Consider the following 27159-nt stretch of genomic DNA (forward strand, 5'->3'; position numbering starts at 1 on the left):
AGAAACTATCACACTATTTTCCACAGTGGCTGCACCATTTTACATTTTCACTAACAGTACAGAAAGTTTCCAATTTCTAACACATCCTCAACACTTGTTATTTTCTAGTTGTTTTTTTTTTTTTTTTTTGGTAGTAGCTGTCCCAATGAGTTTGAGGTGGTATCTTATTATAGTTTTCATTTGCATTTCCCTAATGACAGTGACATTGCACACCTTTTTATGTGCTTATTGATAATTTGTGTATCTTCCATGGAGAAATATCAGTTAAGTTCTTTGCCCATTTTGGATTGGACTGTTTGTTTTTTATTGCTGAGTTTTAGGAGTTCTCTATATATTCTGTATGTCAAATCCTCTTTAAATACATGATGTACAAATAGTCTCTCCAATTCTGTGGTTTGCATTTTTACTCTGTTTGATAGTGTCTTTTCATGCACAAAATTTTACAGTTTTTATGAAGTCCAACTTGTTTATTTTTTTCTTTTGTTGTGAATGCATTTGGTGTCTAGCCATAAAGTCATTGCAAATTCAGTGTCTTGAAGCTTTTGCTTTATGTTTTCTTCTAAGAGTTTTAGGTTTTATGTTATGTCTTTGATCCATTTTGAGTTAGTTTTTGTATATGGTGTTAGCTATGGGTGCAAATTCATTCATTAACATGGGGATATCAAGTTTTCCTACCACCATCTGTTGAAAGGACTGTCCTTTACCTAGTAAATGATCTTGGTACCCTACTCAAAAATCATTTGACTACTTAAGCAAGAGTTTATTTCTGGACTCTCTATTCCACTGGTCCATATGCCCATCTTTATATCACTACAGTATTTTGATTACTGTAATTTTATAGTGAGTTATATAAAATCAGGAAGTGTGAGTCCTCCAACTTATTCTTTTCAAGATTGTTTTGGCTATTCAGGATCCTTGTGATTCCATATGGCTTTTAGGATGGATTTTTTTATTCCTGCAAAAAAATCATTGGGATTTAAAAAAGATTTTATTTATTTATTTTTAGAGAGATGGGAAAGGAGGGAGAAAGAGAATGAAAGAAACATTGATGTGTGAGAGATACATCAATTGGATGCCTCTCACACACTCCCAATAGGGGAACTGGCTCGCAACCCATGTATGTGCTCTAAACAGGAATCGAACCAGTGACTTTTGGTTTGCAGGCCAGCACTCAATCCATTGAACCACAGTAGCCAGAGTAATCATTGGGATTTTTAATAGGGATTGCATTGAATCTGTAGATCATTTTGCATAGTATTGAAACATTAATAAAATTAAGTCTTTCAATTCATAAACACACAATGTCTATTTTTGTCTCTAATTTCTTCAGCAATGGTTTTGTGTATTTTACTTTCTTCTTTAAGCTAATTCCTAAGTATTTCATTATTTTTGGTGTAATTGTAAAATTGTGTTATTTTCCTTTTCAGGTTGTTCATTGTTAGTATATAGAAATGCAATTGATTTTTGCATGTCCATTTCGTATCCATTAACTTTGCTGAATTCATTTGTTCCAACAATTTTTTGTGTGGAATCTTTAGGGTTATCTATGTGTAAGATATCACCTACAAACAAAGATAATTTTACTTCTTTCCCAATTTGGATGATTTTAATTTATTTTTTGCCTAATTTCTCTAGCTAGAACTTCAAGTACTATGTTGAACAGGAGATAAAAGCAGATATCCTTGCTTGTTCCTGATATTAAAAGGAAAATCTGTTAGTCTATCACTATTGAATATGATGCTTGCTGTGGGTTTTTCATATATGGCCTTTATTATGTCAGGTAGTTTCCTTCTATTCCTAGTTTGTTGGGTGTTTGTGTCACATAAGGATCAATTATACTGATCAATTTTCTATGTTGAATCATTTTTGCATTCCAAGAGTAAATTCCTTTTGGTCATAATATATAAGCTTCTTAATATGCTGCCGAATTTAGTTTGCTAATATTTTGTTGAGGATTTAAAAATCAATGTTAATAAAAGATGTTGGTATGTAATTTTCTTTTCCTGTCATGTCTTTGTTTGGCTCTGATTTCAAGGTAATGCTGGCCTCATTGAAAGGGTGAGGAACAGTTTTCTCCTCTGCTTTTTGGGAAAAGTTTGAGAAGGACTTATATGAGTTATTTAAATGTTTGGTAGAATTCACCAGCAATGCCCTCAAACCAGGGCTTTTATTGTTGATTTTTTGATTACTGATTAAATCTCCTTACTAGTTATAGGTCTATTCAGATTTTCTACTTCTTTGTGATTTAGTCTTAGTAGAATTTGTCAGTTTCATCTAAGTTATCCAATTGGTTTGCATACAATTGTTCATAGTACTTTCTTATGTCCTTTTTATTTCTGTAGAATCAATAGTAATGTCCACACTTCATTTCCAACTTTAATTATTTTGAGTCCTCTTTCTTTTTTTAGTAAGTCTAGCTAAAGGTTTGTTAATTTTGTTCATCTTGGAGGAATCAAGATGGTGGAAGAGTGAATGGAAGTCACACTGACCTCCACTCAGGACCAATCTGGAATTACAACTAAATTGTGCAGAAATCACCTGGAACAAACAACTGAACAATAGTGAGAGAGGAGCCTTGTAACTTTGGACAGCTGAGGAATCAGCTTTGGCACAACCTGACTGGTAAGGAGTGTGGTAGAGACTTGAAAGATGAGTTGGCACCCATGGGCAGCAGCACCAGAGGGATATTGAAATGGCCAGTTGGATCCTCCTGAGAAGAATGAGGTCTAAACCATAAGTGGGGCTCTTCAGCCTGCAGCACCAGGGCCCCAAAAGTACACAGAAAACAGCCAGCTATTAAAAGTGGAAGGGGTGTTCTCTGCCAGAGATGTGTGGCTGGAGCTGCAATGAGCCATTTAAAGGGCCAATACATGAATTTTTATTTGCAGCCACTTACCCTCGGCTCCAGCAAAGGCAGGGGCAGAGTGGGCTGGAGACGCCTGAAGAGAGATTGAGAAAGAAGGCTTTGGGAAGAGAACTGAGGACATAGATGGTGGAACCCAGTGCTGAGTCATCCCCCATATGTCACCAGCCCTCTTGCTCAGACAGACCACTCCACTGAGAAGCAGCAGTGAGAGGACATGATAACTCAGGACCTGGGATGAACTCTGCCTGCCCTGAGATGCTTAAGCCTGACTGCTGAGTGTAGAGTGACTGAAGGAGACAGCCACAGACAGTAGATCCTGGAAGTCTCCAATAAACTGCCTAAGTTCAGATGGGGTCAACAACTGGCTACATCAGAGGCAGATCCAGGAAGAAAAAACAGTGATCCCCTACCATAGAAGTTCACTACAATGACAGGAAGTCAGTACAGATCTATTTAAGAGCAGAAGTAAAAAAGAAGAGTGTTACAAATAATGGCAAGACAAAGAAACACCCCCCCCCCCAATTGAAGGGAAAGGAGGAATCCTGAGAAAGAGAAATAAATGAAATAGAGGCAAGTAAACTATCAGATATTTAGTTCCAAGCAATGGTTCTAAAGAAGCTCAATGAGCTCAGGGAGCTCAGAGGGAATTTCCAAAAACTACAGGGAAACTATGAGGAACTTACTGAAAACTATATCAGCATGACAAAGGACATAGAAACTATCAATAAAAGGCAAGAGGAAATGAAGAATACAGTTTCTGAATTGAAGAACAGTAGAAGGAATCAAAAGCAGGCTAGATGAAGCAAAGGAATGAATCAGCAAATTGGAGGATAAGGTAGAAATAAGGTCCCAGAAAGAGCAAGAAAATGAAAAAATACTCAAAAAGAACAAAGAGACATTTAGGGAAATGCTGGACAGCCTGCAACATAGTAATATCCATATTATAGAGATACCAGAAGGCGAAGAAGAGGAGCAAGGGATAGGGAACCTGTTTGAAAAAGTAATAATGGAAAACTTCTCTAACTTGATGAGAGAAAAACTCGCACAAGTCCAGGAAGCACAGAGGGTCCCATTCAAGAGGAACCCAAGGAGGCCCACTTCAAGACACATCATCATTAAAATGGCCAATATCAAAGACAAACAGAATCCTCAAGGAAGCAAGTGAGAAACAGGTAGTAACAAAGAAGGGAGCCCCAATACAGTTAGCAGCTGACTTCTCAACAGAAACACTACCAGTCAAAAGGGAATGGCAAGAAATATTTCAAGTCATGAAAAGCAAAGGCCTACAACCAAGACTGCTCTACCCAGGAAGGCTCTCAATTAAAATGAAAGGTGAAATAAGGAGTTTCCCAGACAAAAGAAGGCTAAAAGAATACACCTCCACCAAACCAGCACTGCAAGACATGCTAACAGGACTGCTTAAGAATATGAAGAAAAAGAGTCTGTCAATACCCAGTTCCTTTCACAGTTACCAATACTTGATATTACCAATATTTTTAATGCTTATTAATCTGATTGTGACAATATGTGTTATTTTAATTGTTACTTTTTTATTAGTTGAAACTAAACCTTCTTTTGTATATTCCCTGCCTATTTCTATTATTTTTAAAAAGCTTTAAATGACTTTTTAGTATTCTTTATCCATATTTTGAGTAAATGTTTGTATAGTTTTTTCCCTAAAAAAACAAAAAACAAAACTATTAACCTTTTTAAAGATGTTTCAAACACTTTCCTATTCTAGTACTTGTCTTTTAACTTCTTTTATATGTATATTACTGTGTAATCTTAAATATTTAATATAGTCATGTTGTCATTATTTTACTTTATAGCTTCTGGGTTTGAATATTTTCCTTCAGGGTAAGAAAAATATTATTTTGTATTTTCTCCTAAATCTCCTTAGATTTTACATATTGATTTTTAACTCACCTGAATATTGTTTGTATAATGTGTAAAATAGGGCTCTATACATGTTTTATTTCAAGTAATAGTGGTCCATGCACCTCATTTGTTGAATAAGCCTTATTTTCCCCATTGATTTGAAATATCAGTTGAATCATATATTACATTGTTAGACAGATATATACATTTGTTTCTAGAATGCTTATTTTTTTCATTGATCTACTTGATTATTTCTGTGCTGGTGTCATGTTTGTTTAATTGCTGAGACTTTATAATGGATTTAAATTTTTTAATATTTTATAATGGATTTTGACATTTAAAAAAATAAATACAATCAATCTGCATACGGACACTTGGGCTGTTTCCATATATTGGTGATTGTATATAATGCTGCAGTGAACATAGGGGTGCTTATGTTCTTCTGAATTAGTGTTTTGGGTTCCTTCGGATGTATTCCCAGAAGTGGGAGCACTGGGTAGAAAGGCAGAATCATTTTTAATTTTTTGATGTCTCTCCATACTACTTTCTACAGTAGTTGCATCAGTCTGTATTCTAACCAACAGTGCAAAAGTGTTTCCCTTTCTCCACATCTTTGCCAGCACTTGTTTGTTGATTTATTGAGGATAGCCATTCCTACAGGTATAGCATGATATCCCACTGTGGTTTTAATTTGCATTTCTCTGATGATTTCTTTCTTTCTTTTTCTTTTTCTTTTTAAAAAAAAAAAGCGGCCTCGACTCCAGGCTCTAACAATGTGCAGTCTCTGATGATTTCTTGAGCAACTTTTCATATGTGTATTGGACATCTGTATGCCCTCTTTGGAGAAGTGTCTATTCAGATCCTTTACCAATTTTTTAATTGGGTTTTATATTTTCTTGGTGCTGAGTTTTGTAAGTTCTTTATAAAGTTTGGGTATTAACCCCTTATCAAATGTATCAGTGAATATGTTCTCCCACCTGTGGGTTGTCTTTTAATTTTGTTGATGTTTTCTTTTGCTATGCAAAACTTTTTTAGTTTGATGTAGTCTGATTTTTAAAATTCTTTTTCTTTTGTTTCTCTTACCTGGGGAGGAGAAATATCCAATAAAATATTGCTTTGAGCAATGTTTGAGACTTTGCTGCCTATATTTTCTTGAAGGATTTTATGGTTTTGGGTCTACAGTTAGTCTTTCATTCATTTTGAATTTATTCTTCTGTGTGGTGTAAGAAGTGGTCTAGTTTCATTTTTCTGCATGTATCTGTCCAATTTTCCTGGCACCATTTATTGAATAAACTACATCTTTAGCCCATTGTATGTGCTTGCTGTCTCTTTTGAATATTAATTGACTATAAAGTTTTGGGTTTATTTCTAAGCTCTCCATTCTGTTCCATTGATCTATTATGTGTTTTTATGCCAGTACCATGCCATTTTGATTACTATGGGTTTGTAGTATAGTCTGATATCAGGTAGTGTGATTCTCCAACTTTTCTCATTCTTAGGACTGCTGTTACTATGTGGGGCCTTTTGTGGTTCCATATAAATTTTTGAAATACTTGTTCTGTGAAATACATCATTGGAATCTTGATAGGAATTGCATTGAATATTTTCATGGCTTTGGGTAGTGTGGACATTTTAATGATGTTAATCCTTTCTGCCCATGAACAATGGTATGTGTGTATATATATATATATATATATATATATATATATATATATATATATATGCATCTTCTTAAATTCTTTCTCCAGTGTCTTATACTTTTTTGAGTACAGGTCTTCTACATCCTTGATTAGATTTATTACTAGGTATTTTATTCTTTTGGAAACAGTTGGGAATGGAATTATTATTATTTTTGTTCATTATTGGCATATAAAAATGCAACTAATTCTGTATCCTCCTACTTTGCTAAATTAATTTATCAGTTCTAGTAATTTCTTTATAGGATCTTTGGAGTTCTCTATGTATAGTATCATGTCATCTGCAAAGAAAGACAGTTTTACTTCTTACTTTCCAATTTGGATGCCTTTTACTTTTTCTTGTCTGATTGCTGTTGCTAGGACTTCCAGTACTATGTTGATCCAGAGAGGTGAAAGTGGCCAACCTCATCTTGGTGCTAATCTTAAGGGTAACGCTTGTTGTTTTTGCCTAGTGAGTATGATGCTGGCAGTGAGTTTGTCATAGATGGCCTTTATTATGTATAGGTATGTTCCCTCCAACCTCACTGTGCTGAGAGCTTTTATTATAAATTGATACTCGATTTTATTTAATGCTTTTTCTGCATCTATTGATGTGATCATGTTGTTTTTATCTTTCATTTTGTTTATGAGGTGAATCATATTTATTGATTTGCCATTGTACCAACCTTGCATTTGTGAAATAAATACCAATTGATCATAGTGTGTTATCTTTTTGAAGCATTGCTGTATTCAGTTTGCTAATATTTCATTCAGAATTTTAGCATCTATTTTTATTAGGGATATTGGCTTATAGTTTTCTTTTCATTGTAGAGTCTTTATCTGGTTTTGGAATTAGGATGATGCTGGCCTTGGGAACTGAGTCTGGGAGCCTTCCCTCCTCTGGAATTTTTTGAATTAGTTTGTGAAAGAGAGGTGTTTCTTCTTAGAATGTTTGTAAAATTTACCTGTGAACCATTCTGTCCAGGGCTTTTGTTTATTGGGAGTCAGAGTTTTTTTTTTTTTATTACTGTTTCAATTTCACTAGGTGTAATCTGTTTATTCAGATTCTCTGATTCTTTCTGATTTAGTTTTGGAAGATTGTATGTTTCTAGGAATTTATCCATTTCAGCCAGGTTGTCCAGTTTGTTGGCATATAATTGTTCATAATATTTTCTTACCATCCTTTGTATTTCTTTAGTGTTGGTTGTTATTTCTTGTCTTTCATTTCCGATTTTATTTATTTGAGTCCTCTCTCTTTTTTTCTTGACGAGTCTGGTTAAAGTTTTGCCATTTTGTTTATCTTCTCCAAGAACCAGCTCTTGGATTCATTGAACTTTGTATCATTTTTTTTAGACTTTATTTTGGTTTTTCCCCTTTGACCTTTATCATTTCATTTCTTCTACTCACTTTGGGCTTTGTATGTTGTTCTTTTTCAAGTTCCTTTAAGTGTGAAGTTAGATTGTTTATTTGAGCTTCTTGTTCTTTGAGATAGGCCTAATGCTATATATTTCCCTCTTAGGATTGCTTTCCCAGTGTCCTACTGATTTTTGGTAGTTGGATTCTCATTTTCATTTCTTTCAGGGTATCTTTTGATTTCTTCCTTGATCTCATTGTGGACCCATCCATTGTTTAATAACATGTCATTTAGCTTCCATGTCATTGTGTGTTTTTCAATTTTCACTTGTGATTGCTTTTTAGTTTCACAGCATTGTGGTCAGAGGAGATGACTGATATGATTTCAATCTTCTTAAATGTATTGAGGCTTGTTTTGTGTCCTAACATGTGGTCTATCCCAGAAAATGTTCCAAGTGCACTTGAGAAGCATATATGTTCTGTTGCTTTGGGGTGAAATGCTCTGATGATATTAATTATATACACTTGATCTAGTGTGTTGTTTAAGGTGGCTGTCCCCTTGTTGTTGTTGTTGTTTTTTGTCTGGAAGATCTATCCATTAAAGTCAATAAGGTGTTAAAATTCACAACTATGAGTATATTTCTTTTGATCTGCCCCTTTATGTCCATCAAGATTTGCTTCACATATTTAGGTGCTCCTATTTCGGGTCCAAAAATGTTTACTGGAGTCATATTGTTTTGTTGGTTTGTTCTCTTTTTCATTATGCAGTATTCTTTGTCTCTTACTAGAGCCTTGGTTTTAAAGTCTATTTTGTCATATATAAGTACTGCTACCCCAACTTTATTTTCCTTTCCATTTGCATAAAATATTTTTTTCTATCCCTTTACTTTTAGTCTGTGTGTATCCTTCTATCTGAGATGGGTCACTTGGAGGCATCCTATATATGGGTTTTGTTTCCTTATCCATTCAGGTGCCATATGTCTTTTGGTTGGAGCAATTAAGCCATTTATATTTAAGGTGAGTATTTGTTTTTATTTTTTAATTTTTATTTATTTTTTATTGTTCAAATACATTTGTCTACATTTTCCTGCCATCACTTTCCCCTCCCCCACCCACTCCTACCTCCCACCCTCAATCATTCCCATTTTGGCTTTGTCCATGGGTCCTTTATACATGTTCCTTGATTTGATCCTTCCCCTTCTTTTCCCCATTACCCCGTCCCTCCTTCCTTCTCGTTACTGTCAGTTTGTTTTTTCTTTCAATGTTGCCAACTATATTTTCCTTGCTTGTTTGGTTGGTTAGGTTCCACTTACAGGTGAGATCATATGTTATTTGTCTTTTGTCACCTGGCTTATTTCACTTAGCATAATGCTCTACAGTTCCATCCATGCTGTCATGAAGGGTAGTATCTCTTTTTTTTCTTTCTGCTGCATAGTATTCCTTTGTGTAAACATACCATAGTTTTTTGATCCACTCATTTACTGATGGGCATTTAGATTGCTTCCAACACTTGGCTATTGTAAATTGTGCTGCTATGAACATTGGGGAGTATAGGTTCTTTTGAATTGGTATTTTGGGACACAGGGTATAATCCCAGCAGTGGAATCATTGGGTGAAAAGACAGTTCCATTTTTAGCTTTTTGAGGAAATTCCAGTGTTTTCCAAATGGCTGCACCAGTCAGCATTCCCACCGAGAAAAGTGCACTAAGGATCCCTTTTCTCAACAATCTCGCCAACACTTGTTGTTTGTTGATCTGTTTATGATGGCCATTCTGACCGGTGTGTAGTGGTATCTCATTGTGGTTTAAATTTGCATTTCTCTGACGGCTAGTGATGCTGAGCACACTTTCTTATGTATCTGGGCCCTGTGAATGTCCTCCATGGAGAAAATCTGTTCAGGTCCTTTGCACATTTTTTTTATTAGGATTGTTTGTCTTCCTGGAGTGGAGTCATGTGAGTTCTTTAAATAGTTTGGAGATCAAACCCTTGTCCAAGGTTTCATTAACAAATATATTTGCCCATACAGTTGGCTCCTTTTTCATTTTGCTGATGTTTTCTTTAGCCGTGCAGAAGCTTCTTATTTTCACGAAGTTCCACTTGTTTATTCTTTCCTTTATACCCCTTCCTTTAGGGGACATATCGGTGAAAATATTGCTGCGTGGGATATCAGAGTTTCCTGCCTATGTTCTCCTCCAGGACTTTTATGGTGCCGTGACTTATATTTAAGTCTTTTATCCATCTTGAGTTTATTTTTGTGTATGGTGTCAGTTGGTGATCAAATTTCAATTTTTTCCATGTAGCTGACCAGCTCTCCCAACACCATTTGTTGAAGAGGCTATTTTCACCCCAATTTCTGCTTCTGCCCCTTCTGTCAAATATTAGTTGACCATAGAGACATGGGTTTATTTCTGGGCTTTCTATTCTGTTCCAGTGATCTGTGTGTCTGTTCTTGTGCCAGTGCCAGACTGTTTTTATTACAGTGGCCTTGTAATATAGTTTTATGTCCAGTATTGTGATCCCTCCAGCTTTGTTTTTTTCCCTCAAAATTGCTGTGGCTATTCGGGGTCGTTTATGGTTCCATATAAATTTTTGAAGTGTCTGTGAAATAAATCATTGATATTTTAATCGGGGTTGCATTGAATCTATAAATTGGTTTGGGTAGTATGGACATGTTGATGATGTTAATTCTTCCTATCCATGAACATGGTATATGCTTCCATTTATTTGCGTCTTCTTAATTTCTTTCTTCAGTGTTGTATAGTTTTCTGCATACAGGTCTTTTACCTCCTTGGTTAAATTTATTCCCAGGTACTTTATTTTTCTTGTTGCTGTAGCAAATATGATTTTTTCTCTGGTTTCTGCTTCTGCTATTTTGTTGTTGGTGTACAAAAATGCCCTCGATTTCTGAATCTTGACTTTGTATCCTGCTGTTTTGCCAAATTCACGTATTAGGTCGAGTAGTTTTTTGGTGGAGTCTACAGGGTTTTCTATGTGCACTATCATGTCATCTGCAATAATGAGAGTTTTACTTCCTCTTTTCCAACTTGGATGCCTTTGGTTTCTTTTTCTTGTCTGACTGCTGTGGCTAGGACTTCCAATACTATGTTCAATAGAAGTGGTGAAAGCAGGCATCCTTGTCTTGTTCCCAATCTTAGTGGGAAAGCTTTTAGTTTTTGCCCATTGAGTATGATGTTGGCTGTATGATTTTCATATATGGCCTTTATTATGTTGAGGTATGCCCCCTTTATTCCCGTTTTGCTGAGTGTTTTGATCATAAATGGGTGCTGTACCTTGTCAAATGCTTTTTCTGCATCTATCGAGATGATCATGTGGAGTTTGTCTTTCCTTTTGTTTACGGGATGTATTACATTTATTGCTTTGCGTATATTGAACCATCCTTGCATCCCTGGGATGAATTCCACTTGATCAAGGTGGATGATCTATTTAATGTATTGCTGGATGCGGTTTGCCAATATTTTGTTGAGGATTTCAGCGTCTATGTTCATCAGCAATATTGACCTGTAGTTTTCTTTCTTTGTAGGGTCTTTATCTGGTTTTGGGATTATGATGATGCTGGCCTCATAAAAAGAGTCTGGGAGTCTTTCATGGTCTCTTCATCGTCATCTTCATCGTCATCTTCAGGACAGAGGTTAGCTCTTCCTGAAATGTTTTGTAAAATTCTCCTGTGAAACCATCCAGTCCAGGGCTTTTGTGTGCCGGGAGTTTTTTGATTACTGCTTCAATTTCACCAGCTGTTTTTGGTCTGTTCAGGCTTTCTGCTTCTCATTCAGTGTTGGAAGATTATACTTTTCTAGAAATTTGTCCATTTCATCGAGGTTTTCAAGTTTCTTGACATATAATTTTTCATAGTAATTTCTTACAATCCTTTGTATTTCTGTGGTATCAGTTGCTATTTCTCCTCTTTCATTTCTGATATTATTTCTTTGGGTCCTCTCCATTTTCTCCTTGATGAGTCTGCTTAAAGGCTTGTCGATTTTGCTTATCTTTTCAAAGAACCAACTCCTGGATTGGTTGATCCTTTGAATGGCTCTTTTAGTCTCTGTGTCATTCAGCTCTGCTCTGATCTTGACTATTTCCTTTCTTCTACTTGCTCTGGACTTAGTTTGTTGTCGTTTCTCCATTTGTTGAAGTGGTAGGGTTAGGTCGTTTATTTGAAATGTTGCTCTCTTTTTTAGGTAGGCCTGTGTTGCCATGAGCTTCCCTCTCAGGACCGCCTTCGCTGTGTCCCATGGGTGTTGGACTGTTGTATATTTATTGTCATTTGTTCCAGAAACTTTTTGATTTCTTCTCTTATCTCATTTTAACCCATTCATTGTTTAATAGTGTGCTATTCAGTCTCCATGAGTTTGAAAGTTTTTGAGGTTTTCCTTTAGGTTGTTTTCCAGTTTCAAACCCTTGTTGTCTGAGAAAATGCTGGTTATGATTTCAATTTTCTGAATTTGTTGAGGCTTGTTTTGTGTCCTATCATGTGGTCTGTCTTTGAAAATTTTCCATGTGCATTTGAAAAGCATGTGTATTTTGCTTCTTTGGGATGTAAGGTTCTATATATGTCAGTTAAGTCCATTTGATCTAGTGCATCATTCAGTTCCACAATATTCTTGTTTATGTTTTGTTTGGGAGATCAGTCCATTTTTGAAAGTGGGGTGTTAAAATCACCTATTATTAGCGTGTTTCTGTTTATATCTTTCTTGAAGTCCTCCAAGATTTTCCTTATGTATTTGGGTGCTCCTATGTTGAGTACATATACATTTACAATGTTTATGTCTTCTTGATGGATTTTTCCTTTGAGTATTATAAAATGCCCCTCTGGGACTCTTTTAATGCCCTTTCTTTTGAAGTCTATTTTGTCTCATATAAGTATTGCTACCCCTGTTTTTCTTTTCTGTCCATTTGCCTGGAATAATTTTTTTCATCCCATTACTTTCAATCTGTGTAGGTCCTTTATTCTGAGGTTGGTCTCTTGTAGGCAACATATGTGTTAGTCATGTTTTCTTATCCATTCAGCTATTCTGTGTCTTTTGATTGGGGCATTTAGTCCATTTACATTTAAAGTTATTATTGATAGGTACTCATTCATTTTTTCCCTTTGTACCTGTGCTCTTCTCTTTCTCACTCTTTTTCTTCATCTTATTAAATTAGTCACTTTAGCATATCTTGTAGTGCTTGTTTGGTGGATATGTATTTATTGTTTTAGCCTTCTTTTGTCTGGGAAACTCCTTATTTTGCCTTCCATTTTAATTGAGAGCCTTGCTGGGTAGAGCAGTCTTGGTTGTAGGCCTTTGCTTTTCATGACTTGAAATATTTCTTGCCATTCTCTTCTGGCTTGTATTACATTTATTGATTTGCGTATATCGAACCATCCTTGCATCCCTGGGATGAATCCCACTTGATCATGGTGGAGGATCTATTTAATGTATTGCTGGTTGCTGTTTGCCAATATTTTGTTGAGGATTTTTGCGTCTATATTCATCAGTGATATTGGCTTGTAGTTTTCTTTCTGTTGAGAAGTCAGATGCAAGCTGTATCAGTGCTCCCTTTTATTTTAATACCTCTTTCTCCCTTGCTGCCTTTAGGATTCTTTTTTTGTCTTTGATATTTGTCATTTTAATGATGATGCGTCTTGGAGAGGGCCTCATTGGGTTCCTCTTGAGTTGGACCCCCTGAGCTTCCTGGACTTATGAGACTTTTTCTCTCCTCCTGTTAGGGAAGTTTTTCATCATTACTTTTTCAAACAGATTCTCTATCCCTTCTTTCTCTTTTCCTTCTGCTATCTGTATTATACAGATATTATGTTTCAGGTTGTCCAGCATTTCCTCCATGCCTCTTTTTGAGTCTTTTTTCATTTTCTTGCTCTTTCTGGGACCTTTTTTCTACCTTATCCTCCAGCTCACTGCATCGTTCCTTTGTTTCATCTAGCCTGCTTTTGATTCTTTCTACTGTGTTCTTCAATTCAGAAATGGTATTCTTCATTTCCTCCTGTCTCTTACTGAGTTTCTATATCCTTTTTCATGTTGATAAGGTTTACAGTAAGTTCCTGATAGTTTCCCACAGTTCTCTTTGAGCTCACTGAGCTCATTGAGCTTCCTTAAGACTATTGTTTTGAATTCAACATCTCATAGTTTACTTGCCTCTCTCTTCTAGTTCTCTTTCTGGGGATTCCTCCTTTCCCCTCCTTTGGGAGGGGGGTGTTTCTTTTTCTTCCCGTTATTTGTGAGACTCTTCTTTTTTCCTTCTGCTTTTTAAAATGATCTGTCTTGATTTCCTTACTTTGTGGTGTGAATTTCTATGGTAGGGGACCACTGTTTTTTCTTTCTGGATCTGCTTCTGATAATGTCAGATGTTGACCCCATCTGACCTTAGGCAGTCTGTTTGATAATTCCAGGAATCTACTGTCTGTGGCTGTCTCCTTCTGTTAATCTAGTCACTCTGCACTCAGCAGTCCATCTTAGCCACCACAGGACGGGGCAGAGTCCGTTCTGGTACCTGGGTTATCGTGTCCTCTCACATTGCTGCTGCTGAAGTGTGTGGTCTGCCTGAACAAGATAGTTGGTGCCATATGGGGGAAGAGTAAACACTGGGATTCCTCTGGATGCTCTCTCAGCTCTCTCCCCAAAGCCTCCATCTCCATTCTCTCCTCACTGTCTCTAGACCACTCTGCACCCCCTTTAGCCAGGGATCTACTATCTGTGGCTGCCACTCTGTATTCCGCAGTCAAGCTTCAGCACCCTTGGTCCTGGGTAGAGTCCCTTCTGGGGGACAAGGCTATTATGTCTTCTCATGCTGTTGCCACTCAGGGGAGTGGTCTACCTGAGCAAGGTGGGTGCTACCTCATGGATGTTGAGTCAACACCAGGATCCTGCTGGCTACTCTATCATTCCTCTCCCCCAAGCCTCATTCCCCAGTGTCTCCTCAGACATATCTAGCCCACTCTGCCCCCACCTTTGCCTGGAGACCAGGGTAATGATTGTATATAAAAATTAATGTGTTGGCCCTTTAAATGGCTCTTTGTGTCTCCAGCTGCCTGTCTCTGGCAGAGAGTAACCCTGCCATTTTTTGCTCTGGCCTTGTAGGCTGGAGATACCCATTATGGTTTAGACCCTGATCTTCTCAGGGGGATCCAACTGGCTATTTCAATATCCCTTTGGCGCTGCTGCCCTTGGGTACCCCACCCACCTTCTCAAGTTTCTACTGCACTCCTTACCAGTTAGGTCCATGCTAACGTTGATTCTCTCTGTCTGTCCGAGGTCAAAAGGCTCCTCTCTCATTATATTTCAGTTTGTTCCTGGTGATTTCTCCACGATTTAGTTGTAATTCCAGATTGATCCTGGGAGGATGTCTATGTGACTCCATTCACCCTTCTGCCATCTTGAAATTTCTATTTCAGGTGATTGTTCATAGATTCATACTTAGTTCCATTTTATATTAGACTATTGTTTTTTTTTTTCTTTCTTTCTATTTCACTTGTCACTCTTCTTAAAGGAAGCTCTTTAACACTTGTTGCAGTACAGGTTTTGTATTAACAAGCTCCATTAGAATTTTTTTTTGTCTGGGAAGCTCCTTATTTCTCCTTCAGTTTAAAATGATAGCCTTTCTGGGTAAAATAACATTGGTTTTAAGTCCTTGCTTTTCATCACCTTGAATATTTCACGCCACTCCATTCTGGCCTGTTATGTTTCTGTTGAGTAATCAGATTACAGCATAATTGGTGATCTTTTGTGTATAACTAGGTGCTTTTCTATTGTGGCTCTTAGGATTCTTTCCTTTTTTAAGCCTTATTTTAATTTTGATGTGTCTCAATGTAGGTCTCTTTGGGTCCAACTTGTTTCAGACTCTCTGAACTTCCTGGACTTGTGTGTCTTTTTCCTCCACCTGATTAGGGAAGTTCAATCATTATTTCTTCAAATAGGTTCTTGATCCCTTGCTCACTCTCTTCTGGTATACCCATTATACAGATGTTGTTTTGCTTCATGTTGTCCAAAATGTGTCTGAAGCTCTCCTCATTTATTTTAGTTCTTTTCTCTTTCTTGATACTCTGCTTGTGTGTTTTTCCTACCTTGTCTTCCAAGTTACTGATTCAATCCCTTGCTTCATTTAACCTGTTTATTTCTTCCAGTGTATCATTTATTTCTGATATTGCATTTTTAATTTATTTTTTTATTGTTGTTCAACTACAGTTGTCCCCGTTTTCCCCCTCCCATTTTCCCATGCTGCACCCACCTCCACCTTCCACACTCAATACTACCCCCCTGCTGGCTTTGTCCATAAGTCATTTAAACATGTTCCTTGATGAGTCTTCACCTTCTTTGCCCCATTATCTCTTTATTTCTGACCAGTCCTTTTTTATTGTTTCTATCTTTTTGCATGCTGTTGAGTATCCTTATAATCATGACTCAACTCTCTATCTTATAAATTGCTTGCCTCTATTTCACCTAATTCTTCTTCTGGCAAATTATCTTATTTTTTAATCGGGGTCTGTTTCTTTGTCTTCCCATTTTGGCTGCTGCTTTATATTTGTTTCTATGTATTACATAGAGCTCCAAAGGCTCTGATGTAGGCCTTTGTCAGATGCTGCTTGTGACTGGCCCTGAGCAACCTGTTTAGAGCAATCAGGGTTCCACAGCATGTGGCTCCCTTTGCTGGGACTGTTTGTGTGTAGAAAGAAACAGGTTGTACACCATAGTGGGCTTTTATCAGCACCAGGCACGGAGCAGGGTCAGTTAAAGTCTCAGAGCTCCTAGAGCTCTGGCTTAGTTGTTACACTAATCACTGATATAGCTGCAAGCTATACTCAGCAGCCTGGCTTAAGCTCCACAGGGTGGGACAGAACGATGCTTGTAGGCAGGGCTATAGCTTACTTTCATACTGATGCCACTTGGAGGCAAATGCTCTTTTTGAGAAAGATGCCTTCTGCAGTATGGGGAATGACTCAGCACTGAGATCCTGGTGGCTGTTCCTTCAGTTCTCTCCCCAGAGCCACCAAACCCCAGACTCCCCTCATGTATCTCTCTTCCACTCTGCCCTCCCTCAACCAGAGCCCAGGGTAAGTGGCTGCAATGAGAATTTGGTGTATTAGCCCTCTAATGAGGCTCCAGCACCTCCAGCTGTCTCTCCCTGTTGTACAGAAACCCCACTTCCTTTCACAGCTGTATGTTATCTAGGTTTCTTTCCTGGCTCTGGTGCTCTAGGGTGGGGAGCCCAGCTTGGGGTTTAGGCCCCACACTTCTCAAGGGGTACCCTCCAGCTGCTGATATATCTGTCTAGCACCTCAGCTGCTGCCTTTGGGAGCCCATCCAGTCCTCTCATGCCTACTATGCACTCCTTACCAGTCACATTGTGATGATGTGGCTTCCGTCTGTCCTTGGTTATAAGACTTCTTTCCCTCTTTTTCTTAATATAGTCTTTTATAGCTATAAATTTCCCAGCCCTAGTGGCATCCCATAAGTTTGGTCTGTTTTGTCTTAATTTTCACTTCTTTTAAATATTTTCTAAGTTTTCTGCTAAATTCTTTTTTGATCCAATTATTCTGTAGGAGACTTTTGTTTAATTTCTTTGTATTTGTGAAATGTTTTTCCTGCTTTGTATTATCAATTTCATTCCATTTTGGTTAAAGAAAATCATTTGTATTAGTTCTATCATTTTAAATTTGTTTGTGTTATGACTAGCATATGTTCTATCCAGGTGAATGATCAATGTGCACTTGAGAAGAAGGTGTATCCTGATGTTATTGATTGCAGTGTTCTATAAGTGTTAGTTTTGTAGTGTTGATCAAGTCGAGTCTTCTGTTTCTTTACTGATCTTCTGTCTAGCTTGCTCTATCTACTATTAAAAGTGAGATATCTAATTCTGTAACTGTTATTGTTGAATATGTCTATTTCTCCCTTGATATTTTTCAGTTTTGCTTAATGTTTTTTGATGCTATGTTGTTATATTTTATGTTTATAATTGTTATGTTATTAATATTGATGAATTGACTTCCTTTTATCTGTATGAAATGCCCCTCTTTATCTCTAGTAACTTTTTTTTGTTTTGAAGCCTATTTCCTAGTATTTGTATAGCTTTCTTGTTGCTGTTTGCATGCTATATCTTTTATTATCCTTTACTTTCAATTTACCTCCATCTTTGAATTTAAAGTGTATCTTCTATAGACAGCAAATAGGTAGATCATGTTTTATCTACTTTGACAATTTATGTCTTTTGATTGAATTCTTTAATTTATTTACATTTGATGTTAAATGATATAGTTGGATTTATTTTTGCCATTTACTTTTTGTTCTCTGTGTGACTTGTATCTTTTTTGCTGCATTCTTTACTGCTTTCTTCTGCATTAAATGAATATTTTAATTTCTTGAATAAAATTTTCACTATATTTTTTGACATTATTTTTAATTGTTGTTCTAAGGTTTACCATATACATATGAATTTACCAGAATCAGCTTCAGATTTATACTATCTTATTGCCTGTGACATATAGAAATGTTATTCCTAGATAACTCTATTTTCTTCCCTCCTTTGTGTGGCATTATTGTTATATATAATACATATATAAATATTACAAATCCAACCATACAGTGTTATAATGATTACTTTGTCTTTTGAAATTATTTCCTTAGCCCAGTGCAGCTTGGCTCTTTCCCACCTCCTTGATGCTGTTATGGGAAAATTTGTTATATGTATTTTACATTTCTATTTGGTCTCAACATTACATTATATACATACTGTTTTATATATTAGTTTTAATGTTAACCTCAAAGTTTCTAGTTGCCTTTTTCTTGAGAGAAGGCACCTATGCTTTCCTCATCATGTTACTATTATCTAGTTCATTCCATGTATTTTTGGAACACACCCGTGTGCAGGCATACTCTCTGACTAATAGACTCCATCACTCCAGGAATATATTTCAATTGCTCTCTGGGTAAGTTTCAGCCTATTGGATATACTATATCTTCTTCCATCTTGGTCTTTACTCAGTTTTCATTGGAGTGGTTCCTCAAGTGCCTTCCTCAGAACAGATTCAGGAGCATGAAATTTCTCATCTCTAGCTGTCTGAAAACTGTATTTTGAAGTCATTTTTGTTTCATAGTATGGTTTGTTGTAGTATAACTGGTCTGATTCTTGATCTTTTATAGGTTACAGGCTCAGTAGGAAGAAATATTGCTGCAAGCATCCAGAAGGGCTGGTCTTATTAGGGATCAAGAATACTTAGGAGCCTGATAAATACCTCAAAAATGGTGGGAAATCAAAATAAGTAATAAATACAAAGTGTATTCTGATTTTTTCAGTTGCACCAATGAGGCTGTAACAATCTTACTTTATCTGTTCTCTGCCACAGCCTCCAAAGTGACATGTGGGAGGTAAAAGTCCTTCTTGGTTAGTTTTCCTTTTGCTATCTGTCTATTCTTATCCAATTTTCAGAAATTCAGATGAAAATTAATGTTTCAAAATATATTCATCCGGGCTCCTCTGTGATTCACTTGTTTTTAAGTGGCTGTACAAAGCAGAACAGAATCAGAAGATACTCCTGTGGATGAGAAACACCACTGGCCAAGAAATCATGGGTTTTGGGTTTAAATCTGCTGCTAGTCTGTAATGCTAGTTGCTATGTTAACTTGTCTAGTTACCTAACCTATTTGCCCTCATTTTAGAAGGATGAGTTTGCTGGACCTTGGTCCTCAACTTGAGTGACTCAGACCCTCCTGACAGCTTGAGGAAGCACAGACACTCCCCTTCTCTACCCTAAGCAAAGTTCTGACTCAGCTCATCTGGGGTGGGGCCTGAGGATTTGCATTTCTAGCAGTGCAGGTGCTTGAGGCCATGAGGTTCTTGGCTAGCTTTAGCTAGAAATGAAGATTCTCTGGGACTTGGGGAAGGGGCAGAGGTCCCAGCTGAGGAGGAGACCAAGTTCTGCCTAGATTGCTAGATGACCTCCTGACCTCTGTTGTTGGCATTGTGTCAGTACAATAGACAGTTCAATAGAGATTATGGTGACATTTCAGCCATGGTCACCTCTGACTTTGGGTATCCAGAAGGAACAAGAATGAGGGAGCCACGCTAGTGTCCTCCTCACTCTGTATGTGACTGGTTAGGAAACCATAGGATAACAGGGAGAGAGGAGGCCATCTAGGACCCTGCCTGTGCAGAGATTCAAGTTCAGTTTCATTATTTGTATGGAAAACAAGTGCTCATGTACAGCAAGACATTGATTGGAAGAATGTAAACAATTGGTGTACAAGATCCCAAGCCTGATTCTTGACATTGTATTTTGGGGGCTGACATGGGCCTGGCACTGTAGACTTTGTACCTAAGAAGGACCTGGATCTTGCCTTAATTTCAAATCTGGGAGAGGCCAGGCAACGTGACTACAGTGGGCTGCATCCCACATAGGTTAGGCTGTACTGAGGCACGAGCCTTTGGGGATGAAAGTCTCCCTGTGGATCCAGCCAATGGTGATACAGTAGACTAAGGACAGCAACTCTGTGTATGCAGCCTGTTCCAGCAGAGCCAGTTTTAATCAGGAAACATTTCTATTGATGATATGGTTCGTTCCAGTCTGACCCTTTTGAAGGGGCAACATGACCCCTTGTCATCAAGTGACAAGTCCAGCTTCTCACAGTTGCTGGAGCAAGGTGAGGGACCTTGTATGTTCTGAGCCTGTCTCTTTCCTTCTCAATCCTGGGATGTACATTATGTGCTTTAGTTACAACGTTGTTCCATGGCTAAGAAGAAGATGTTTGGGGAGGGCAACACCAGACAGTCCTTATGGAACCTTCCAGCTCTTATTTTAAATTTCCCTCTGCTGCCGCCATGTTCTGCTGGCCACAAGGGGCACCAGAGGCACACACTTTCACCCTAGCTAGACTGGCAGCACCTCACCTGTAGGGGCCCAAGACAGGTGAGCATCCAGCCTCCATTGGGTCTAGAGGCCCAGCCAGGCCTGAGGAAAAGCCACGGCTCACACGACTCTTTGCTTCTCCTCTTAGTTTACTCTGTGCTGATGGATTTTTACAAAGGTATCAGGTTAGCTTTGCTGGGTGAATGTGGGCTGGCTGCTGGTCATGGAGGCCGCTAATGGGCAGATTGCTTTGGGGGTGAATTGAGTGCATCGGTCCCAGCCCTCCTTCTTTAGCAGGTGAATTAGGACTTTCTTCAGTTTTCAGAGCAGTGACTTATCCCGGAGACTTCGTAGAGGTGAGCCTGAGCCTATGGTGGTTGACTAGAAGGCCCCAGAGTGGGTTTCCTGGCCAAGAATACTAAATTTGGAGTCACTCTGTTTTGTTTTATCCAGGTACAAAGCTCCTGAAAAGTCATCTTGGAGGTGGATTTGTTGCGTTTGTTATACTTCCTGATTGAACAAAAGGTTACAAACTCATCCCTGCTGGAGTTCCAATGGGCTGGCTCAGTTGCCCCATACCTGGGAGGGAATTGATGCTCACGTGTGATGTGATTGTGTGCAGTCCAACAAGGCTCGCCACTTAGCTGTCCTCTCCTCTGACCCCCTGGATAACTGGCTCCCTGCACTACCCCAAACCTCAGCACATTGTTGTGGCGCTCATGTGCACCACTTCCTTCTTCTACAGCTGGGCACTCTCAATGTTCACTAGGGTAGAAAGTGCAGACTGGACACCAGGCTCCCAATGCCCCTCCCGACACATGTCCACACTGATTATTCAACCTTGATGGAGGAAAGGTAAAGAATAAATGAGGTAGTCATGCGGGGAGCTCAGAGACTTCACTTGGTCTCTCTTGTGCCATCTAAACCCCAAACCTAGACATTCTACTTTAAAACTGAGGTCCTGTGGTAGACTCACTGCCTCCGGCCCCCATCTGTGCACCTCCCATTGGGGACACTGTGGGAGGCGGGGAGGCATATAACTTATGGTGCTGAGCATACATTCCTGTCCCTGCCTCAAGGAGAAGTATACTTTCATTGAGCTGCCGTAGGACCTTGAGGATCCCTGCCTTAAAAAGGTAACACACTTTTGGGAATAATGATTTACAAAAATCAAACCAAAGTAGAAATTCTTTACCATAAACTATTCTGGGAACCCCAAAGCAGCCTTGTTCAAAGATGTTGCCCTCTCTCCTTTGGAAACTTTATCCTGTTTCCCCAGCTGCTTCCCCTGAAAGACTTATCCCACCCCACACTATTAACTTGAATATTTAGTCTTCTCTTTTTAAAAAATAGACTTTATTTTTTAGAGAAGTTTTGCATTCACAGCAAAACTGAGAGGAAAGTACAGAAATTTCCCACATACCACCTGCCTCTACTTATGCACAGCCTCCCTCATTATCAACATCCCACCAGAGTGATCTGTTACAACTGATCAACCTACACTGACACATATCGTCACCCAGAGTCCATAGTTTACATTAGGGTTCACTCTTGGTGCTGGACATTCTACGGGTTTGGAAAATGTATAATGACATGTAGCCACCATTATTGTATTGTACAAAATAGTTTCACTGCCCTAAAAATCATCCTCTCTGCCTCTGAGGGGAATAATTGTTTCCCTCACCCTAGAAACCACGGATCTTTTACTGTCTCCATAGTTTTACCTTTTCCAGTTATATAGTTGGAATCATATAGTATGTAGACTTTTCAGATTGGCTTCTTCCAATTAGTAATATCCATTTAAGATTCCTCCATTCTTTTCATAGCTTCATAGCTTATTGCTTTTTAGCACTTAATATTTCATTGTCTGGATGTATCACTGTTTGTTTACCATTCATCTACTGAAGGAAGTCTTGATTGCTTCCAAATTTTGGCAATTATGACTACAGTTGCTATAAACATTCATGTGCAGGTGTTTATGTGGATATAACTTTTCAATTCCTTTAGGTAAATACCAAGGAGTGCAATTGCTATATCATATAAGATTATAGGTTTCATTTTGTAAAAAAACATCAAATTATCTTCTAAGGTGGCTGAACCACTTTGTATTTTCACCAACCAACAATGAATGAGGGATTCTGTTGTTCCATGTCCTCATTTTTAATTTTAATGAAGTCCAATCTATTATTTCTTTTATGAATTTTGTCCTTGATGTCATATCTAAAAAGTCATCATGAAACCCATAGTCATCTAGGTTTTTTCTATTGTTATCTTTCTTGTAAGACTTTTATAGTTTTGCTTTTTACATTTAGGTCTATCATCTATTTTGAGTTAATTTTTCTGAAAGGTGTAATGTCAGTGTCTAGATTCATTTTTTGCATGTCATGTATAGTTGTTCCAGCATCAAGAAAAGATAATCTTGGCTTCATTGTATTGTCTTTGCTCCTTTATCAAAGGTCAGTTGACAATATTTACGGAGGTTTATTTTGGGGCTGTCAGTTTTGTTTCATTCATCTGTTTTTCTGTTCCTTTGCCAATACCACATTATCCTGATTACTTTGGTTTTATTGTCTTGAAAGCACGTAGTGTCAGTCCTCCAACTTTATTCTTCTTTAATATTAAATTGGCTATTGTGGGTTTACCTCTCCATATAAAAATTAGAATCATTTTGTCAATATACACAAAATAAGTTGTTGGGACTTTGATTGAGATTGCATTGAATGTATAGATCAAGTTTAGAAGAACTGACATCTTGACAATATTGAGTCTTTGTATCCATGAACGTGACCTACCTCCCTGCTTATTCTTTTATTTTTTTTATCAGAATTTTGGTTTCCCCACCTCAAGTTCCTGAAGGAGTTGGTCTGGGTGGGGTTTACCAAAGCTCCTAAAATGATTTTGACATGCACCCAGATTAAGGCTACTGTCCCAGACACTTTCCTGTCATAAATCATTAATCTACCCCTGCTACCCCAGAATTACATTAGTGTTAATTGTTAAGAAGAGAGATTAAGAAGTCCATGTCAAGGCAACATGCTGACAGTACTAGTCTCAAGTTGAGCTGAATGCTCCCAGCTTCCAAGGAAGGGCTTGCTAGCCCATGTCACTCAGGTGGTCTTTCTGAGCCAGGAATTCTAAGGAGCTCCAGGAGGATTAAACAACCTCAATGGAAAGATGCCAGAAAGTCCTCCAAAAAAGTTAATTTCTGAATAAGTCAATGACATTATTATTTTTACTGAGGCTTAATGACCAAAAGTCAGGCCGGAGAGGTCTCTTCCCCTCTGGTGCTTACAGAGATGGGTGAGGATGAAGCCCACTTCAGAACTGGATCCCAGGAGAGGAAGACATCCTAATTTCAAAGTTTCTGCTATTGCCACTAATTGGTAGATCCTAGAGCAGATGTCTTGGGTAGGGGTTTCTGATATGTACACTTTGAACATAGATTTGGGGTAGAAGTGAAATCTGGGGCTGAAGGTCCAGAGAGCAATATCCCATTGGTGAGATTATGGAGGGAGAGAGGCAAGAGTGGCTACCTTAGGGAAGCGGGTAGATTAAGAGCTTGGGGAGAGGGGAATATTAGGACAAGTAGGTCAATAGGAGAATGAACATGTCCTTGGAGTTCCTGAGGGAGGGGTGAGAGATAGCTGATTGTCACAATGGAGGGATGGGCTCTCAACCATAAGGTAGGGAGAGGGGCCGGGGCATCCAGGCATCCCAGACCCACCATGAGGGCCATCTAAAGGCCTGGAGGGTGAATGGGTATAGCCAGGCACCTGCTCTCTGCCTCATCTGCAACTCACCCTCATAGAAGGAGGCCCCAGGGAGCTGTGTCCAGAGCATACTGGGAGATTACTCTTGACCAGGCCTCTTACTGCCTTGTTCAAGTGTGATCTATACTTGGGGTGTGCCAGCTCAGAGAGAGAGAGAGAGAGAGAGAGAGAGAGAGAGACAGAGAGAGAGAGAGTGTGTGTGTGTGTGTGGGGGGGGGGGTAGCCCTCAGGGACTGCCATACAACAGCCTGCAGGTGGGAGGGCATGGGAGCCTGCAGATCTCAGTGAGTGGTGCAGGACCGCTAGTCTGAGGTTTCTGTGGTGGACTCTATGAGGTCAGGAGGGAAAAAGGGAAGAGAAGGTTGGTAGGGAGCAAGTGAGCTCACCATGGCACCTTGTTGCTGAAGGTGGCGGAGGCTCTGGCTCAGTCTCTGGCTCAGTCTCAGAGGAGTGGACAGATGAGCAGACTGAATAGACAGGCCAGCAATAGTGACCAAGGACTTTGAAGACATCATCTCTGAGAGTGTTGGGTGCTCCCAGGCTCCCAGGAAGTGACCCTCAAGTTCAGGTGATATGGCTGACACCAAGCAAGGTATGTTCTTTTATTTCTGCCTGTGGGTAATACTAACCTTCTCTCCATATCCTTCACAGATCCGGACAAAGGACAGGATCTTTGACAGCATCAGCCACCTCATCAATCACCACCTGGAGAACAGTCTGCCCATTGTCTCTGCCGGGAGTGAATTGTGCCTCCAGCAGCCTGTGGAGAGGAACCCGTGACCAGCCAGTAGCCCTGTCTTGACACTGCACCATGGTCAGGAGGACTCAGTTCTTCCTGGTAGAAGCGTATCAGGCTACAGGAACTCAGGCAGCTGCCTGAAGGCTCAGAGCCTTATTCCAAAGCCCCAGGAGGAAAGTGTTCATAAAGTGCAGGTTTCATAAATTTCTTCTGATCTCTCATGTGCATAGTAAAGGTGTACATACCTATACATCCTGTACAAATGATCCCTCTATATTTCTACTTTTTAAGACTAAGAAAGAGGTAAGACTATTGTTCTGTGCTGTATGTTTTTAATGAAAAAATGCTTGACTGTAGTCGTCTGGGCAAAAATTTACTTCAACTGACCCATTCTACTGGGAAAGTCCATTAAGAAGGTTTTACCTGAAGTTTACCTAACAAGCACAAAATGGGGAGTATAAGCAAGCAAGAGAGTTGGTAATTGACACAGGGATGTAATAGAATCGGGCGAGATGCTACCCAAAGAGGTCTAGGTTTGCATGCAAAGCAGTGTGATGCTGGTTCTGATGTCTGCTGCTTCTCTTCCAAGAAGACTCCCTGGATGGCTGCATCACACCTGAGTGTATGGGGTGTCCATGACCAGAGGGCTGTGGTAGCTTCTCTAAGGAGTAGGTGTCATGTCAGTTGTTTTGATTCATGCTGAGCCCAGGAGTGTTGTTCCCCATGACCTTGGTTGTCCAGGGTTTCTTTGGAATGCATTTTGCTGTCAAATATGGCATAAAATAAGGCTCACTAATGAAGAGTAGTGAAAATAAGCCTCAAAATGAGTTAGTATGGAGGGGTGGTTGGGTTAAGCATAGGGTTGTATGTCTTTCTGGTCGACCAGTTGATTCCAGGCTGTTTCAGTAGCTGTTGGTAAAATTGTCCCTCACCCTCGTATATTCAGTAGAGAAAAAAAGCACATGTATGAGCTGTGCCAAGGACAGGGCACACATGCTCACAGTTCTCTCCTGGAGACACTGGCAACAGCCAGTCATTTCTCCTGGGCCCATGCTTGCCTGAAGCTGTGTGTTTGTGAGAATCAATTTGAAGATCTGCTTCTGGAGCAATTGGTGGGTAAAGTGGGTGATTATCTCTATAACAGGTTTCTCAATGGCTCCATGTAAAGGTGTGCGCCACACACAATGCTGAGTGTTGTCTCCGTCCTTTGAGATAAAACACTGTGATTTCCTGCTGGATCTTTTGGTATTGGGAAGTTGACCTGTTTATGACCTTTAAAATATACCTGGGATGAGACCACCATGTGACTGAACAGATGGCTTTTAAAAGATAGAAGGATTCATTTGTGTACTGGCACCTTTTCATTGGTGCTGCCATGCTGGTCCCTGTCCCAGCAACATCCCAGAGCGTGCCCACCTCCTTGATCAGTGTGGCACAGAGATGCTCCCCACTCACTTGGACTTGAATAGTACTAACTTTGGTGCTTCATAACTGAGGAGATAAGGGTCAATTTTAAAAATTCTGATGAGTACTAATTCTACAAAATTCCTCTATGTGAACCCCATCTCTACTTTTGGAGTTTTGTGGCCAGGATGGGAGGGTGAGAGATAGCCGATGGGAAGGATGAGTCAGGGCAGGTTCAAGGCTTCATATGTAGCCTTCTTTGGAGATTTTGCTCTTTGAGTTTCCAGTGAATTCAAGGCGACAGGGGCTCCAATCTTCTAGAGTGTTCCACAGTGGATTGGAACTAATCTAGGCCATCCTGCAGCTTCCAGGAATGGTTCCAGTTTCATGTGCAGTGCAGATGTCCTGCTCCAAGTTACCTGGAAGCATGGAGTCTGAATAGGGATGTGGAAGAGCAGTTGGCCCTGCCTCCTGCCCTGTGACAACACAGGCTTTGGGGTGGTGGGAAGAATTGCCCTGTGTTCCCCTCCTGGATGACTGCAGATGTACATACTCATCTGACCTCCGTGAGGAAGCATGAACCTTCTCTGTGTGTGCGATGCACATAGGTAAAAACAGATAAA

The 27159-nt window shown here is 39.1% G+C and overlaps 1 protein-coding gene across 1 annotated transcript in view; it reads left to right on the forward strand.

Moving 5' to 3' along the window:
• Window positions 1-25173, forward strand: part of SHC3 (SHC adaptor protein 3) — a 198417-nt gene extending 173244 nt beyond the window's left edge. The window contains exon 12 of the mRNA XM_054588065.1: window positions 25045-25173. Coding sequence (XP_054444040.1) covers window positions 25045-25173 — 129 coding nt within the window. The remainder of the gene's footprint in view (window positions 1-25044) is intronic.
• The last annotated feature ends 1986 nt before the right edge of the window (window positions 25174-27159 follow it).

Source organism: Pteronotus mesoamericanus, unplaced genomic scaffold, assembly GCF_021234165.1.
Source record: "Pteronotus mesoamericanus isolate MK-2021 breed Mesoamerican mustached bat unplaced genomic scaffold, CSHL_Meso_final scaffold_125, whole genome shotgun sequence".
Classification (NCBI taxonomy): domain Eukaryota; kingdom Metazoa; phylum Chordata; class Mammalia; order Chiroptera; family Mormoopidae; genus Pteronotus; species Pteronotus mesoamericanus.